General features: G+C 40.9%; 1 protein-coding gene across 1 annotated transcript in view; it reads left to right on the top strand.

Annotated features, from left to right (window-relative positions):
- The first annotated feature begins 10,977 nt into the window (after positions 1 to 10,977).
- The window catches only part of LOC117265913 (dolichyl-diphosphooligosaccharide--protein glycosyltransferase subunit STT3B-like), a 72,655-nt gene continuing 69,067 nt past the window's right edge, over positions 10,978 to 14,565 (top strand). Inside the window, exon 1 of the mRNA XM_033640725.2 lies at positions 10,978 to 11,465. Coding sequence (XP_033496616.1) covers positions 11,182 to 11,465 — 284 coding nt within the window. The 5' untranslated portion in view covers positions 10,978 to 11,181. The remainder of the gene's footprint in view (positions 11,466 to 14,565) is intronic.

Below are 14,565 nucleotides of genomic sequence, written 5' to 3'. Positions count from 1 at the left end.
AACACCTTGCAGTCACTTCTTCAGTCAATGTTTGATTTTACTTCTCTGTTATCATTCATTTCAAAATAAGAAAATAAGAGCCTTAACTTTGCACAAATGTCCACTTAGACTCAAGAGGGAACTGATTAGAATTTGGAGGTAGAAGGTCAGAGACCACTGTGACGTAACAAACCATATGGCAATTATGACAAAATTTCATGCACGTGTCTAATAGAATATTTTGATGAAATGATGACATTTTATATCCATGAGGTCAAAGGTCAGCTTAACTCTGACATCATACTGTGCTGCAAAAACACCTTTCTTGCCATTACTCAATGTCATATCTCAGGAGTAGAAGAAGAGACGTTTGGTCAGATACTAAATTGGTGACACTAATCTTGGGTCTCTACCTTGAAACTGTGCAGCTTGTATAGAACTTCTGTGCTGTTGGGAGAAAGGTGTGTATGAAGCATCAGTGTTTTCACAGGCATGGATGTAAACTGTGAGCACATCTTGACTGGTTTGCGGAGGCATACAATTCTACATTATATTATGTGGGCTGACTGCAGTACATAAATCCAGTAAAAATACACAAATAAATGAATAGATCTGGGAGGAAAATAAAAAACAAACAACAGAAAAACAGGGAAAACATGTTGTACATACAGCTTGAGCCCTGCTACAGGATCACATAGTCACAGAGGAGATATCTATTTTGTCCTTTCTTCCATTTTAATACAGGTCCATAATCACTCCCAGGGAGACAACCCTTCCTCCTGATCGCCACTGTTTCCACTATGACACTAACCCATTCTTTCAGTTCTGGGGCCTTTTGTTCCTTCCATCTATTTCTGATACTATATGAATTGTTTGAGACCAGTCTGCAGGCCCCATTTGCCCGTGTAGAGTTATTGGTACATATTTAAGTAGGGCAGTAGGACCAGGGGTCATTAAACAATCCCTTACACTGCCACAGGGATACCAGGACCACACTGCACCAAGCTGTTGCTGCTACATTCAGTTGAGCACCACTTTTGGAGACACTTCTTGAGTTTGTCTCCTTGAACCAACTCTGATCTTAGTTCATTAAAGTCTGGTCTGATGGTCTCTCTGCAGCACTGCGGGATCTTGGACTCTTCCGTTTCTCAGCTCAAGGTCCATCAGCTCCTTCAGCTGCTCAGAGGAATGCCACTCACAGACCTGTTCAGCATGGACAAACATGCGACTGTCAAGGTCAACTGGAGCAGCAGCAGTACTAATAATCCTCTGAAGGTGTGTTGGCACTGTAGCAAAAAATTGACTTTCTCTTGTCAGACCGCACTCTATTCAAATCGCTTATCATGATGCCTTTATGACAACATACCACTGTTAATAATTTAACAGCAGTTCTACGCAAGTCTATATCTACACAGATGAGTATGGAGTGCCTTTTCTCTCAGTGGCTTTTTTACTGGATTTTCCATAATGATAGTGGCCATGGATTGATGAATGAAGTTTGTTCAGAGTGGGGCCTGCAGGGGAACTATGACATCATTTGTCGAGGATCTGCCTTCAGGCTCTGACTGTCACTTCTATTCTTCTCTTCCTCTCTACACCCTCCCAGTTTACCTCTTACCACTCTTTACCTTGAGGTCTGCTTTAGCTCATCTGGCTGCAGCCATTTTTCTTTCCCCCAATGAAGACTTGAGGGTGGCATAAAAGTTGCCCTGTTACCAGACCTGATAGCTCCCAGGCACCTTTGTTGCACCTGCCTAAAACTATCCCTGCCTTATAGATTTGACTGTGCCTGTTGATGTGCCTCTGTTGAGTTGTTTTTTCTTTTCTGCTGACACAACAGGCACTACACCTCTGACTGTTTTATCCTTAGATTTAGTGTGTGATTTCGCTCCCCTCAGTTCTGCACATTAAATTCTCAAGTAGACCAGATAATCATACCTCCACTGCTGGATTCTCATTCTCAATTTAACACCACTGTGTCAGGGTGGCACTCAAATTCATAGCTTTACATTTTTTACCTTTTCAGAGCCCAGTTATATGGAATCTGGCCAAAACCTAAATTTATTTTGTACCTGTCCATTACAGTGGACGAATAATCTGAACATAAGTAACCACCTAATAGTAAAGATTACAATAAATAGTCTTAACAGATTTTTTTATCGACAAAAATTACATGACTCTTTATTTAAACCATATATCCCTGTTCATTTTCTGGTGAAATTCAGATCCCACATCCATTTTAATTGACAGAGTGAAAAAACCAACCTCAGTAAACATTATAAATCTTTCATATGATATTTGGGCATGTATAAGTAATATAACATCTCATGTTTATTCAACACCCTCACTAATTTCCTGCAGGGACACACAGGAATGCTATGACAAGTGTATGGTTCATATAGAGGTGGAAGAATTACTCAGATCCTTTACCTATGTAAAAGTACAAAAAAAACTCTGTTACAAGTAAAGGTCCTTTAAAATCCAGTAGTATGAGTACAGGAGTATCATCAGCTAAATGTGCTTTAAATATCAAAAGTAAAAGCAGTTGTTATTGAAAAATGTTCCCCGTGACTGATATATTATTATACATCCATAGGTGTCATTTATACTGGGAATGTTTCCAGCACTGTTTGAAATGGCTGATTTTGTCCCCCACATTTTTAAAAGCATAATTTGTGAAAAATGTTCTGAAAAAAGTTTGCACCAAGGAAATGTTTATTAACAAGTGAGAAAGCTTTGAGAAACAATGCCATGTAACTATACAAGGATAATTGTCCAGAAAACAGTAACGAAAGGTAATAGTGAATCAGTGAATAGGTGCCACATGTACATTTAAAGAAGTTACTTCCCCAAACAGAAGACACAAAGGAGGAGGGAAGAGTAAATCATGCCTACAGGTGTGTTGACTCGGCAGAGGTTACATTCAATAAGAGAAGTTGATCTAGAGGTGAAAAACATATTTGAATGTAATACCGAATGCCTCAGAGCCTTACTGCATTACATTCTATATATGTCATTTCCATGGTCCAGGAAAGTTCAATCAGTATTTATGAACAAGAGCTACTCTGTTTCAAAACCAGAAACTAGAGTAAGTCTCAGACTTGTGATGTCACATCACAACTTTGAGTTTTAGCACTTTAGTTTTTGGATATGCAAGAGAGTTGTTCTTGTTTACTAATGTTTTTGCACTGTCTTCGACCAGGAATAACATGTATGAATTTTGGTAATAGGTGTAGTTCCTGTTTAACGTCTGTGTTGGCCTACAAATAAACACCATTCCTACCACACTCTATACTGTATGCATTATTCTGCAATGACATGGCTAACAGAGCTCTCTTTTAACACAGCAGCAGAACATGTTTCTTTAGCAGTAACACAACTCTGCACGGCTGAAGCTATCAGTAAACAAATTAAATCTGATCTGGTCCACTGTGAGGCCACAGTAATTATGCATTTGTTTGTGGCATGGTAAAAGTATGGCTCTACTGAGTAAAAACTCCTTGATACTGCACATCACTTCACTGTTTGTTGTCAAATTTGGAAACTGTCCAGTGTGTACAGGCCAACGTCAGCACTAAAAGATAAAACCATACATCAATTTACTAGAATACAGGTAAAACAATTAGAATTATTAACCTTAAGTATTATTTAAAAATAAATGGCAACCAGCACTTTGCCTGCAAATTGAACACAACACGTTAATCTTAGTCTTACCACAGGCAAACATTGTTTAATATTAAAAACATTCAGACCTTTCTCCTGCCACTACTCCTGGACTGTTAGGACCCTTTGCAAAAAGAGACAGTAAGTTGCTGGCAGACTCAATTTTATCATTCAATCATTTTTGAAATAAAACATACAACAAATTCAGTATTCACATCAAAAACGTATAACTCGGGGAGCATTTGCACCCCTACACTACCTTACCAGTCATTTAATTTTATTTGAGACACAAAGTTTGTTTGGCTCACCAGGCAAGCATGTGCACAGGAGTGACTGTAGATCAAAAATGAGGCTCACACACCTGTGCTCCATGAGCCTCTTCACAGTTCAGGTGTTCTCACCTTGACTGGCCAAATTTTGCCTGGGTCCTAGCGTCCCCCTGCTACACATGCAAACAACTATAAGACAGTGTAATACAGACAAAAGTAAAATATATTTGAGCAATATAATTCTGGTATATTTTACATGATGACAAATACATTCAGTTCTAATTAGTATCAGATTACTACAAAATTACATTTGGTCTTTGTAATATAAATATTTTAAATTTCTAGGAGATCACATTAGGCCAATGTAATCTAACTCTGTAAGTCTGACTTACTTCTGACCTAACAAACATGATAAGTTATAGCTATATCAATCTAAATATTTCACATGTAAATTTGCCACATAATAAAAATACATTAAACTGAGGAGCTATTTCTTTGAGCGCAAACCAATAAAACCTATTTCTACATATCAAGTGTGGTGTAGCAAGAGAAAAAAAAAACAGCTTGTGTCTGTTAACTTTCTTTAAAAGCACTGATGCTGAGTCTTTTCCAGTACGTTTTATCTAATGAAGCAATAGCCAGTGCAGCTGAGTCTGCCTCATGGGGACAAAGAAACATGAGTTAATGTACTCGTGTTTTGAGTGAGATCAGATCCGTAAGATCGTTAAGTCCATATGCTTCCACATGAATGAATCAGGCCTTAATATAACTGTCTTTGCATTGTCAGCTGTATGATATCACCTGAGCAAAGACAGTAACAATCCTCTCAAAACTAGGGGATTTGATTAAATGTGCCCATCCATGAATTCTCTATTTTCAGTTCTACTCTATTCTAAGTCAATTTATTTCACATTATTTGCATTTTTGCCAGCTGGTGCATGTTAGGGGCATCATGTGTACGAATCCAGCTGATGAACAGATCAGGAAAACCAAATGTATTCAGTGTGAGGTCTGTCAGAGTCGAGCCAGCCTGTGCATCTTCCACACCTCTTGCAGAGGACAGTAGTCTTATCGATGGTCCTACACACAAAAGACAATCTCTGATGTCTGTACAGCCTTACAGAGTGTTGAATCTTAAAATGGCCCAAAAGTATTTAAAAAAACACAACCTCTCTGAGCACCTTAACTCCTGTACCTCGTGCAGATTCAATAAGCAGTAGGTACTTTCCCCTCAGATATGTACCTTAAAGAATGTCTTCCCAAAATTCATTTCTACAAACTAAGATAAATCTCGGCATTCTTTACACATTTACAATTCAGATAACATTTCTTGCTTTGATACTTTCAGAGTTTTCATACAGATTTTTTTTTTAACTTGGCTGCAAATGGTACTGCATTACAGAGTTATGGTGCATGCAAGCAAAAAATTGGACCCTGGGTACATATCCTGTGCTGCTTAACATCTGAGGCAACAGAAAGTCTTTTTGATCCTCACAAGGTAACATATATACTATATTTATTTATGTAGTAACATCAAACACTCTGAAGTGGCTTTAATGTTGCATTTCAGGGTGGGAATACCATTTAAGGAAGCGGAGCCACAAGTGGCACAATGTGAGAGAAGCCTTAAAGGTCCAGTGTGTGGGATTTAGAGGGACATATTGGCAGGAATGGAATTTAATATTCATAACTACATTTTCATTTGTTTATTATAAGCTAAAAATAAGAACAGTTGTGTTTTCGTTACCTTCAAATGAGCTGTTTATCTCTACATATGGAGTGGGTCCTCTTCCACAAAGTCAGCCATGTTGTTTCTACAACACATTCTCACTTCAGCCTCTTCACATATCGGTATTTGGTCATGTCGACATATGAGGTGCAAGGTACCCAGGTGCATTGGTTGTTGATGTCCTGGGACGCCATGTCAAGTTCAGCCTGTTACATGCATTGTCTGATTTCAAAATACACTTCCATTTTTACAGGAAATGTACAGTTTGCATACAGTCTCTTTCAAAATAAACGCACTACGCCTTGAACTGAGTTTTTTTCCCCTCAACAACACACATGGTTTCGTTTAGCTGACACATGCATGTGGTTGGGTTTAGGAAAAAGAACAGGGTTTGGCTTTACAATCATATGGGAAGCAAACACCAGCCTCCAGGGTGAAAGTCGGTTGTTGTTGACCCATCTACCACCTCTCCTACCCACACTACTCAGACTTGCACTCCCCTAACTTATGCTGTTGTCCCGCCACAGTTCCCCCTGATGCTAGCATGCGTTATTTAAACAATAATGGTGACCAGCCACGTATCATGCTGACGTGAAAGAATGGCTTTTTTTGTCGCTGTCTGATGCTAGAAGTCACTGACCAAGTGCCGGTGTTCAATGACTTTGGAGTGAGACCGTATTGGTTTCTACAGTGGCCCAGAATGGACAAATCAAACACTGGCTCTTGACAGAGCCATTCATGGTTTTGCATCGGCCACTGTAGTTCTCCAACATGCCTAGCATACAGGAGAAGTTTCAGTTGGTAGCCATATGCAATTTTACCGCTAGATGTCACTAAATCCTACCAATGTATCCTCATAGAACAGATATCCTACAAATTAGCCCCCCCACAAATAATGTTATGTCCTTAATGTAAAGTTACATCGGCTAACTGACGTAAAGTTATGGAGGTTAGATTTAGGCAAGTAAAGTTACTGTGGATAGGTTTAGGAAAAGGCAACTGGTTGGGTGTTCCGAACACATCCCCTGGGGAAAGTCCTGTGTTTTATGACCCATTCACCACCCCAACATGCCACTGTAAAAATCTGCTTGGGACCGCTTCCTTGTTCACTCCCGTCAGCGCATTGGTCACGTGAAAAAAACATACAAGGATGTGCAAGAAGCATAACTGCTGGTTTAAAGACACATTGCGATTTTCCATTTGTTTCCTCAAGGCAATGCTGTGCATATAGGCCACTACTTGTGCATATACCATGCTTCATAATGGAGATCATGATGTAAAATGATGACCCTACAGTGTTTTGCTTATCAATCACTTGTAATAATGGACAAAACAACATTTCATGATCCAAAGGGGTAAATGGAACGTTATCAAGTGGGTCTTGATCACGTTCTTGAGTTAAAGGCAGTGATTGTGATGGAGAATGATCATGGATCCACCAATCAGGTTTGAGAGGCAGATGTCACCACTCTAGAGCACAGAAAGACACACAGAAACTACACAGTCCTCACTCTCACATTTGTTACAAAGAATAATGCACATATGTGAAAAAGGAAATAGGGAAAAATAACATTTAGCCAAACAAATGCACAGTACTATACACACTAACAAACACACACAAATAATTGCATCATTATTTAATGTATGTATACACAATAAAATCAGTGAGGCTGAACAGAATTTGTTCAACAGGATGTAGATACTAAAATCTGACACAAATGTGGATTCTCTACAGGATACAAGTGCTCACGCAACTGAAACATGAAAGCCTTGTCACACCTTCACTTGAGTGCATCAATGGTTTACCACTGCAATGGCAGCAAGAGCGCTGCTCACCACAAACTGCGTCATGTGTTTCAGTAGTGAAATAGATTAGAGATTAGATTTGATTCCGCAGGGTGTGAGTGCACACTGCACAGATGAATGAAATGACAAATTAACAAGTTTGTCTCATTAGCTGCAAAGGTCACTCTCCAGCACTTCATTTATTACTGTAATAGCTGCCATCCTTAAAACATGTAATGTGGGAATCATACAATGGTGATTCACGGCATGCTCATCTAAGCACGTTAACAGCCTTTTCATTTGGGTGCCACCAGAAATATGACATGAATGATATTTTAAGGTCCAGTGTGTTTTTTCTAGTTTTGTTTGACAACTATTTCTTTTTAAAAGATTTTTTTGGCCATTTTGCCTTTGATGGGTGAGGTGGGTGGGTGTGATGACATGCAGCAGGGTGCTACAGACTGGATTTGAACCCAGGCTGCTGCGGCAACAGCCTTGTGCATGGGGCGCCTACTCTACCACTAAGCCACCAATGCCCTGCTTGACAGCTATTTCAGATTTTTCACTGAAGAGTATGCAGTGCAAAAGTTGAATTAAATCCACAGGGGATTAGGAAACTAACACTTTGGTCTCAGACTCTGGTTTCAATAGGGAGTGGTGTTAAAGGGTAGAAGATAAAGCTGTTAAAGGTTAAGGCTCAGGCCTGCATATTAATGAAAGAAGTTTCTAAAATCATCAGATTTGTTGCCCAGCTGATGTGAAAAATGAAACCAATCTATCTTTGGTGTTATTTTCATTTATACCACATTATGCAAACTGAGTGTGAGTGAGAACATATTGGGTTACGTTCTCAGTTTATGCTTCCATCAAATATCATCTATGATCTCTAACTTTTATCCTGTTTTTTGCAGAACTCTGTTTCAGTGTTATAGATGTGAAAGATACAAAGATAGGACATTTGCATTGGGATTTTTTTACCACTACATTTTTCACATTTATTGCACTTTAATTAGTTTTGTGGACTTATGCAGAAACATATGAACAACTTTAACTATGCTACCTTACGTATCATGTGTAGAGCTTAGTTTGGGATATGAGATATACAACAAGATACAGGTCAACCTTAAACTTCCCACCTCATATCTCCTGCAGTTTGTCACAGTTTTTTTTGCATGTGCAGGGTTGTGTGTGTACAAGATAATTCTGCTCAACAAAAAGTTGAGATTTTGTCTTTGTTAACATTTGCCACAGAAAGTCCTTTCGCTTTTTCCATTCCTTGCTCACATCACCTGTTTTTATATATGGAAGGCAATTTGTACAGCACATTTCATTACAACTAAACTCATTGTGCTTCATATGAAAATGTATATGCAACCACTGACCAATCTAAAGACAGCAACTGCACAGATATAAACCACAGAATCAGAAATGCATAGTGATACTGTAAAAGGCCAGCCTACGTATCTTACTGACCTCACTTTTAGAGCTAAGAAAATTACTCATACGCTCCTGAGTACTACTCTAAGCATGAAACCATTTCCTGTGTCTGGCTTTTAAGACCTACTACAAGTACGTAAATCTGATATCAGTTAAGCTATAAAAAATGAATGCAGTACACCAGGCCTTTAAGATTATTAGATATGCAGCTGATGTCAGCCTGAAGTGCTATTTATGAATCCAGATTGTTTTGGTGTGAGTTGCCAAGTGTTGGAGATCTTGGCTGTAGAGATGTCTGCCTTCCCTCCAAAATAATGACACTAGATGGCATTTGGCTTGTGAAGCTCAAAGTGCCAAAAACATAGATTTGAAAAACTCAACAGCAATGTTTCTTTCCAGAAATTAAGATAAAGTTACTAACGGTAATTCACAGAGCTTGTTGTGAGCAGTTTAACGTAGGAACTATTTTCTTCTTTACTGAACTACACCTGCTAATCATACCACAGCACAGAGGGAAGCATGAATCCACTGTTAGCTCACCTAGCACTACTGAGCAAGCTAAAGTTACAGCTCAGCCAGGGAGGATGGATGCCATAAATGTTTATATCTCACACTGTCACAAGCATGAGCCTCTCACAGGCCCCTGGAAGTGCACCGGGCTTTGAAGCTAATTTTTGTAGTGGCCCAATGGTGTAATTACACAGTCACGTGATACCATGCAACCTAAAAAGACTTTTCCCTTTTGACTTACATGGCAAAAAGGACATCTATAAATAAGTAGATACATTTTTTGAGTGTCACAACCCTGCAAAACGACTTGTTTTACTATCAAGATTAATTCATCTGGTCTGATAACTATTGTAAAGCCTAGAAGAGGTGCATGATTGAATAATTTAATCCCCATTTCTAGTGGTATAGTGGAGGATATACACAGGTACAGTATATGGGGTATTCCCCCTTTTTTCCTGGTCATTTACAACATACCCACCTGTCAGTCAAAAAGCCATTGGAATATAGGAGAGTATACCCACTTCCCCCTCAATAACCTATCAGTCTACAACTACCATTATACCACTGCCCCTTCAGGTTAACAGAGCTCTAAACCCAAAATAACCAACACAGCCAGGCCAGCGGAAGTCTGTAGTGCACCTGCTGTATGGGCCACACAGTACCGAAACAACAGTCATGTGAGCAATTTTACACATGGTGGTTGAACCATTTTGGTTTCATGCGCCACTGACTTACTTTCATAGAAATGAACAAGTGTTGCCTCCAGCGCTGTATCCAGTTCTCTTTATAGCCTACAGCCATGGCCTATCATACACAAGTAGATAGGCCTACACGCTTCCTGCTACACTGTGATTTGGTTAGCAGGTGTAGTTCGATGGAAGAACTTTATGTAAGTGCAATACAAATTTGCTGGAGTATCTCTTTAGTGGCTTAATTGTTGTTCAATTAAGCATTACTAAATGGTTAATTAACCATTTATAAAGCCACTGGTTGCACTCTATAAACCATTCATAAACAATGGCGAATCAAACATGGTTGTTCACAGCATGAACTTCTTACAAGTTTCCACAAATAGCTTAATTTTGATGTGTAAGTTACATTATGAGTTTCACCTCAGTTCCTCTGGTGTGAAGAAGTAGCCTAACTGGCGTCAGTCAGGGCCTAAAGTTGGCATGAAGCCCCGCTCCTGTCATCGCTCTTGTTCCGTCAGAATATTCAATACATTCAGTGAAATTCATTTATTTCATTGGCTCGTGTGAATTCAGCGAAACCTGCGCTGTTCGCGTGCCATACGCTCTCCCCGCTGTCTGTCACCCGACATCTTCACTTTCCTCTCGCGGTAGCGCATCTTCAGCGGTCAGGCGGCTCGTCTGTCATTGGTCGCTTCGCTTGTCTGTCAAACGCGCTCTACCGTGGGATTGGGTTTCTCCCGGAGCCGTGTCCCTCCTGGCTGTACCTGTCTCACTGTGAGAGGTTGACAGCTCTTCCTGCTCCACGCGCAGCTCCCGCCCCTCCATCCAGCTCCAAGGAAGGAAGGAGGAACTGCTCGAGCCGCATGTGTCTGCAAAACCGTGCTGCTATGTGACTCCCCGGGATTATTTATCTGGTTTTGCGGTTGGTGGGAAGTAAGGTTGGAAAGTTTGTAATCACAGCCGGTGTTTTGGAGGGTGCGGGGTCCACAGGGAAGGTGGTGCAAGTGGTTTCGGAAGTGGAGCGTGGCAGCGAAAAGGAAAAAGGGGGGCTTTTCTTTCCTGTGTGATACCAGATAGCTCGTTTCGCTTGCTTGCCACGACGGGACTGACGTAGAATATGGCGGAGCATCACCCGGTTCCCGACAACAAACACAAATCCTCCCTGAACTCCGGAGCGTCGTACTCGGGGAACGGGCGCAGCAGCACGGCGGTAGCGGAGAGAGGCAGCAACGCCGGGGCAGGAGGTGGAGGAGGAGGTCTGTCCGGCGGCCTGTCGCAGCCGGCTGGGTGGCAGTCCTTGCTGTCTTTTACCATCCTGTTCCTGGCCTGGCTTGCCGGTTTCAGCTCCAGGCTCTTCGCTGTCATTCGCTTCGAGAGCATCATTCACGAGTTTGACCCCTGGTGAGTTGGTCCTGTCACACACCGAGCTTCTTTGACCTGTTTGGCAAGATAGGCTGGTACAAATGAACAGTGAGCCCCGGCTGCATTGTGAGGAAGTTTCTTTGCAACATGTCAAGTTAGCGGGTTCTATCATATCTTGTCACGCGCGTTAATGATCAGAAGCGATGTCCTTGCTTTTTTTGGTTCGGCCTCCAAGAACTTTAAGACCGGTACGAATTGGACCAGTGGTTACAAAAATGAATTAGCTTATTGTGTTGAATAATTTAAGCCACCAGACAATATTCTTGGACATCTTTTGTCAAAGCTTCAGCTTTAAATACACGTTTTTCTTTGTCTTTCCAGGCCATTGTGCTGATTAGAAACACATCACTTAATTTGGGCCCGCATTTTCAGTAGCAAGTGGCGCCTAAGGATCTATTGTAGTTTATTGTAAAGTGCAATGTTGTAACAGCCAGTAGAGGAGGGGGGGTGGGGTGTCAGAGCAGAGCAGACGAGGATAATGGTGACAGCTTCATCTGACGCGGGTTGAACCCGGAAAGAAGCAGTTGCGCTGGGTGAAGTCCTTCTGACACAGATTTCTCCTTTGTTTACCCACAGCTCACCTCTGCTCTGATTCAATGCCGTGCAGCAGCACTAGCACTGATTACAGGGTTTAATATAGCCTGTGTGCCAAACATGTGCCACACATATTTCAAAAGGAGCATGTCATGCCTCTCAGTGACTTTAAGGCGATCATGTTGTACCTTATCCCGCACATATTCCTACAGACTTGGTATCAGAATCTGTCTGAAGTTAATGAAACTATTGTTTGTCCCCAGATTGTAATGTGCTTTTTTTATTCAGTATTCAGATTCATGTGGCCGAGAAAGTTTCCAGGAGACTTACCTTGAACACTTTGGCAGTGCCCTGGTACATGGTGCTGGTTTTAATTCAAGTGTGAAAAGGGTTTCCTCACACCGTCTCAGACATTAGTGCAGCCAGGCAGCAGCTGACAGTTGGACAGTGAGGTTAGCAGACTTTGCTGCAAGATATGCCTCCTTACACAGTCAGGTTTTGTACTTTTTGTATTTTCTTGGAATACTTGTAATGTGCTCACACATGTGCATGTCAAAGCTCACCGCAGAGATAGCGAAGCATAGGAGTTTAAACAAGCCACTGCTTCTCCAAACCCGAGCCGATGCTCTTTGTTGCACTGGCCGTCAAATTGTTTGTGTTTGATTTCAAAATCTCGACCAGCGTGACTTCTGATATATATTGTCCAAGCTTTTTATTTGTACTCCAAGGGACTGTTGCCTGGCCCAAGCCTGCATTGCATCACTGAAACCATTTAATGATTATTCTGAGACCAGCAGTGTGGATTAAACTGCCAGCTTCATGTCTGTCTGCTGAATAAAAGAGGAGGCTTGAAAGCTTTGGCTGGGGAGAATCCCTCAGTTTCTGTGTGTCACTGTCTGAAAGCCTAACATGGCATGACATGGAGTGAAATTTATTCATACACTGCTTCATTGTTCTATCATTCTCCCTTTGCTATCAGACTGGCAGCATTATTTAAACTAGATATTTGGACAGTTGAGGAGGTGTGTGTGTCAGTCAGTGTTGCCTCTGCAGGAAATCTGATGATGCAATATGTTAAAGGTCAGTTAATATTTTTTGGACATTTAAAACCTTGATTGTGTTGCAAAATGCACCAATTCTGCCAATATGTTTCTAATAGATTTTTACATTGAAGGTAGTAAATCAGTTTTCAAATAGTGATTACAATATTGAGGCTGCCTCACCTCATGTTTCAAAGGGGAAACCCCTGGTGTGTGCGTGTGCCACTGTGAGCATTTGTGAGGAGGAGGTAGTTTGTCTTTGCATAACTGATATAAACATACTACAGGCTGCTGTTTTTCTGTCAAATGGACATTTTAAATGTGTGGAAGGAGTCCAGTTTTTCAGAGGTCAAGCTAAAGGTACTTCAAGGTTGTCCAGCATTTAAATGGATAAAAGCCGCAGAGTTTACAGCCCTCTCTGATCACTGTTTGATGATAGTTCCTTCATGTACGACCTCCCGACCTCACTGCAAGGTTGCTGTCATTCTGTAGCTTATCTGTAAAAGAGTATTGCAGGGGAGCTCACAGTTGTATCACCCCTCCGCTGCCCTGTTTGTTCTCGTTCTACCCCTCTCTCCCTCCCTCGCGCGCTCCCTCTGATGTGTCCTTTTGATGTGGCTGGTTAATAGTCATTTTCCTTCAGAAGAGTTAGATCGAGCTATTAGATCTGACAGCAAAGCGGATCGGCGCTGGTATTACCAAGCAGCCAGCCCCTATATAGTTATGCTTTGAGCTGGGGCTGTGTGAATCTTTAATGGAACAGCATCAGAAAAAAAGTAAAAAACAGCTTCATTAGTACTTATGTCTCTGTCTAGTACAGTAAAGGTTGCTTGATAGAGAGTGGACCTCCCTTGGAGCAAGGTCTGGCAGGGAGACGGCATCTGATCCACCTGTCATCGTGTGCTTAGAGCTCCGGCACTATGAATAATGGTTTGTAGGAAATTTAAATGCAATTAGTGTCAGTAGCCGGTACATTTATGAAGAATGACGTGGCTGATATGAATGAACCACACTATTTGAAACCACACCAGTCTTCTCTTTGTTGCCATTTTTGTCACATCTGCATCCCAAGTAACTGAAGTGACATCTCAGGGTTGGATGTTGAACATCAGTACTTTTTTTGTTAATGACCAAAATATGTATTGAATGTGAATATTAAATCATTAAGTTCCAAAAGCTACCACTGAATGTCTAGTCAAATTTATAAGTTGATTGCTAATTATTTGAACAGGTAATTTCTTTTTTAAATAAAAGTTTAATCAGTTTTAGATGGTATTTTATTTAGACAAAGTTTTTCTATGGCTGCTTGTGTTGAGACAGATTGCTCAATGACTGACACTTTTTGCATTTTAAATGACAAATGTGGCTGGCGGAAAAAAAAGAACAGCTGTGACTAATTAACATGAATGCCGTAGGTACAGAGTTTCCGCCAGTATATCGCAAGCCCGACAGCTCACTTGGCCTAAGTTGACCCCTGCTTGGCGAAAGCATCAGGGATTTTTTTA

The sequence above is a fragment of the Epinephelus lanceolatus genome, chromosome 10, assembly GCF_041903045.1.
Source record: "Epinephelus lanceolatus isolate andai-2023 chromosome 10, ASM4190304v1, whole genome shotgun sequence".
Taxonomy (NCBI): domain Eukaryota; kingdom Metazoa; phylum Chordata; class Actinopteri; order Perciformes; family Serranidae; genus Epinephelus; species Epinephelus lanceolatus.
The sequence above is the reverse complement of the archived record's forward strand: the minus strand, read 5'-3'. Positions and strand labels throughout refer to the sequence as shown.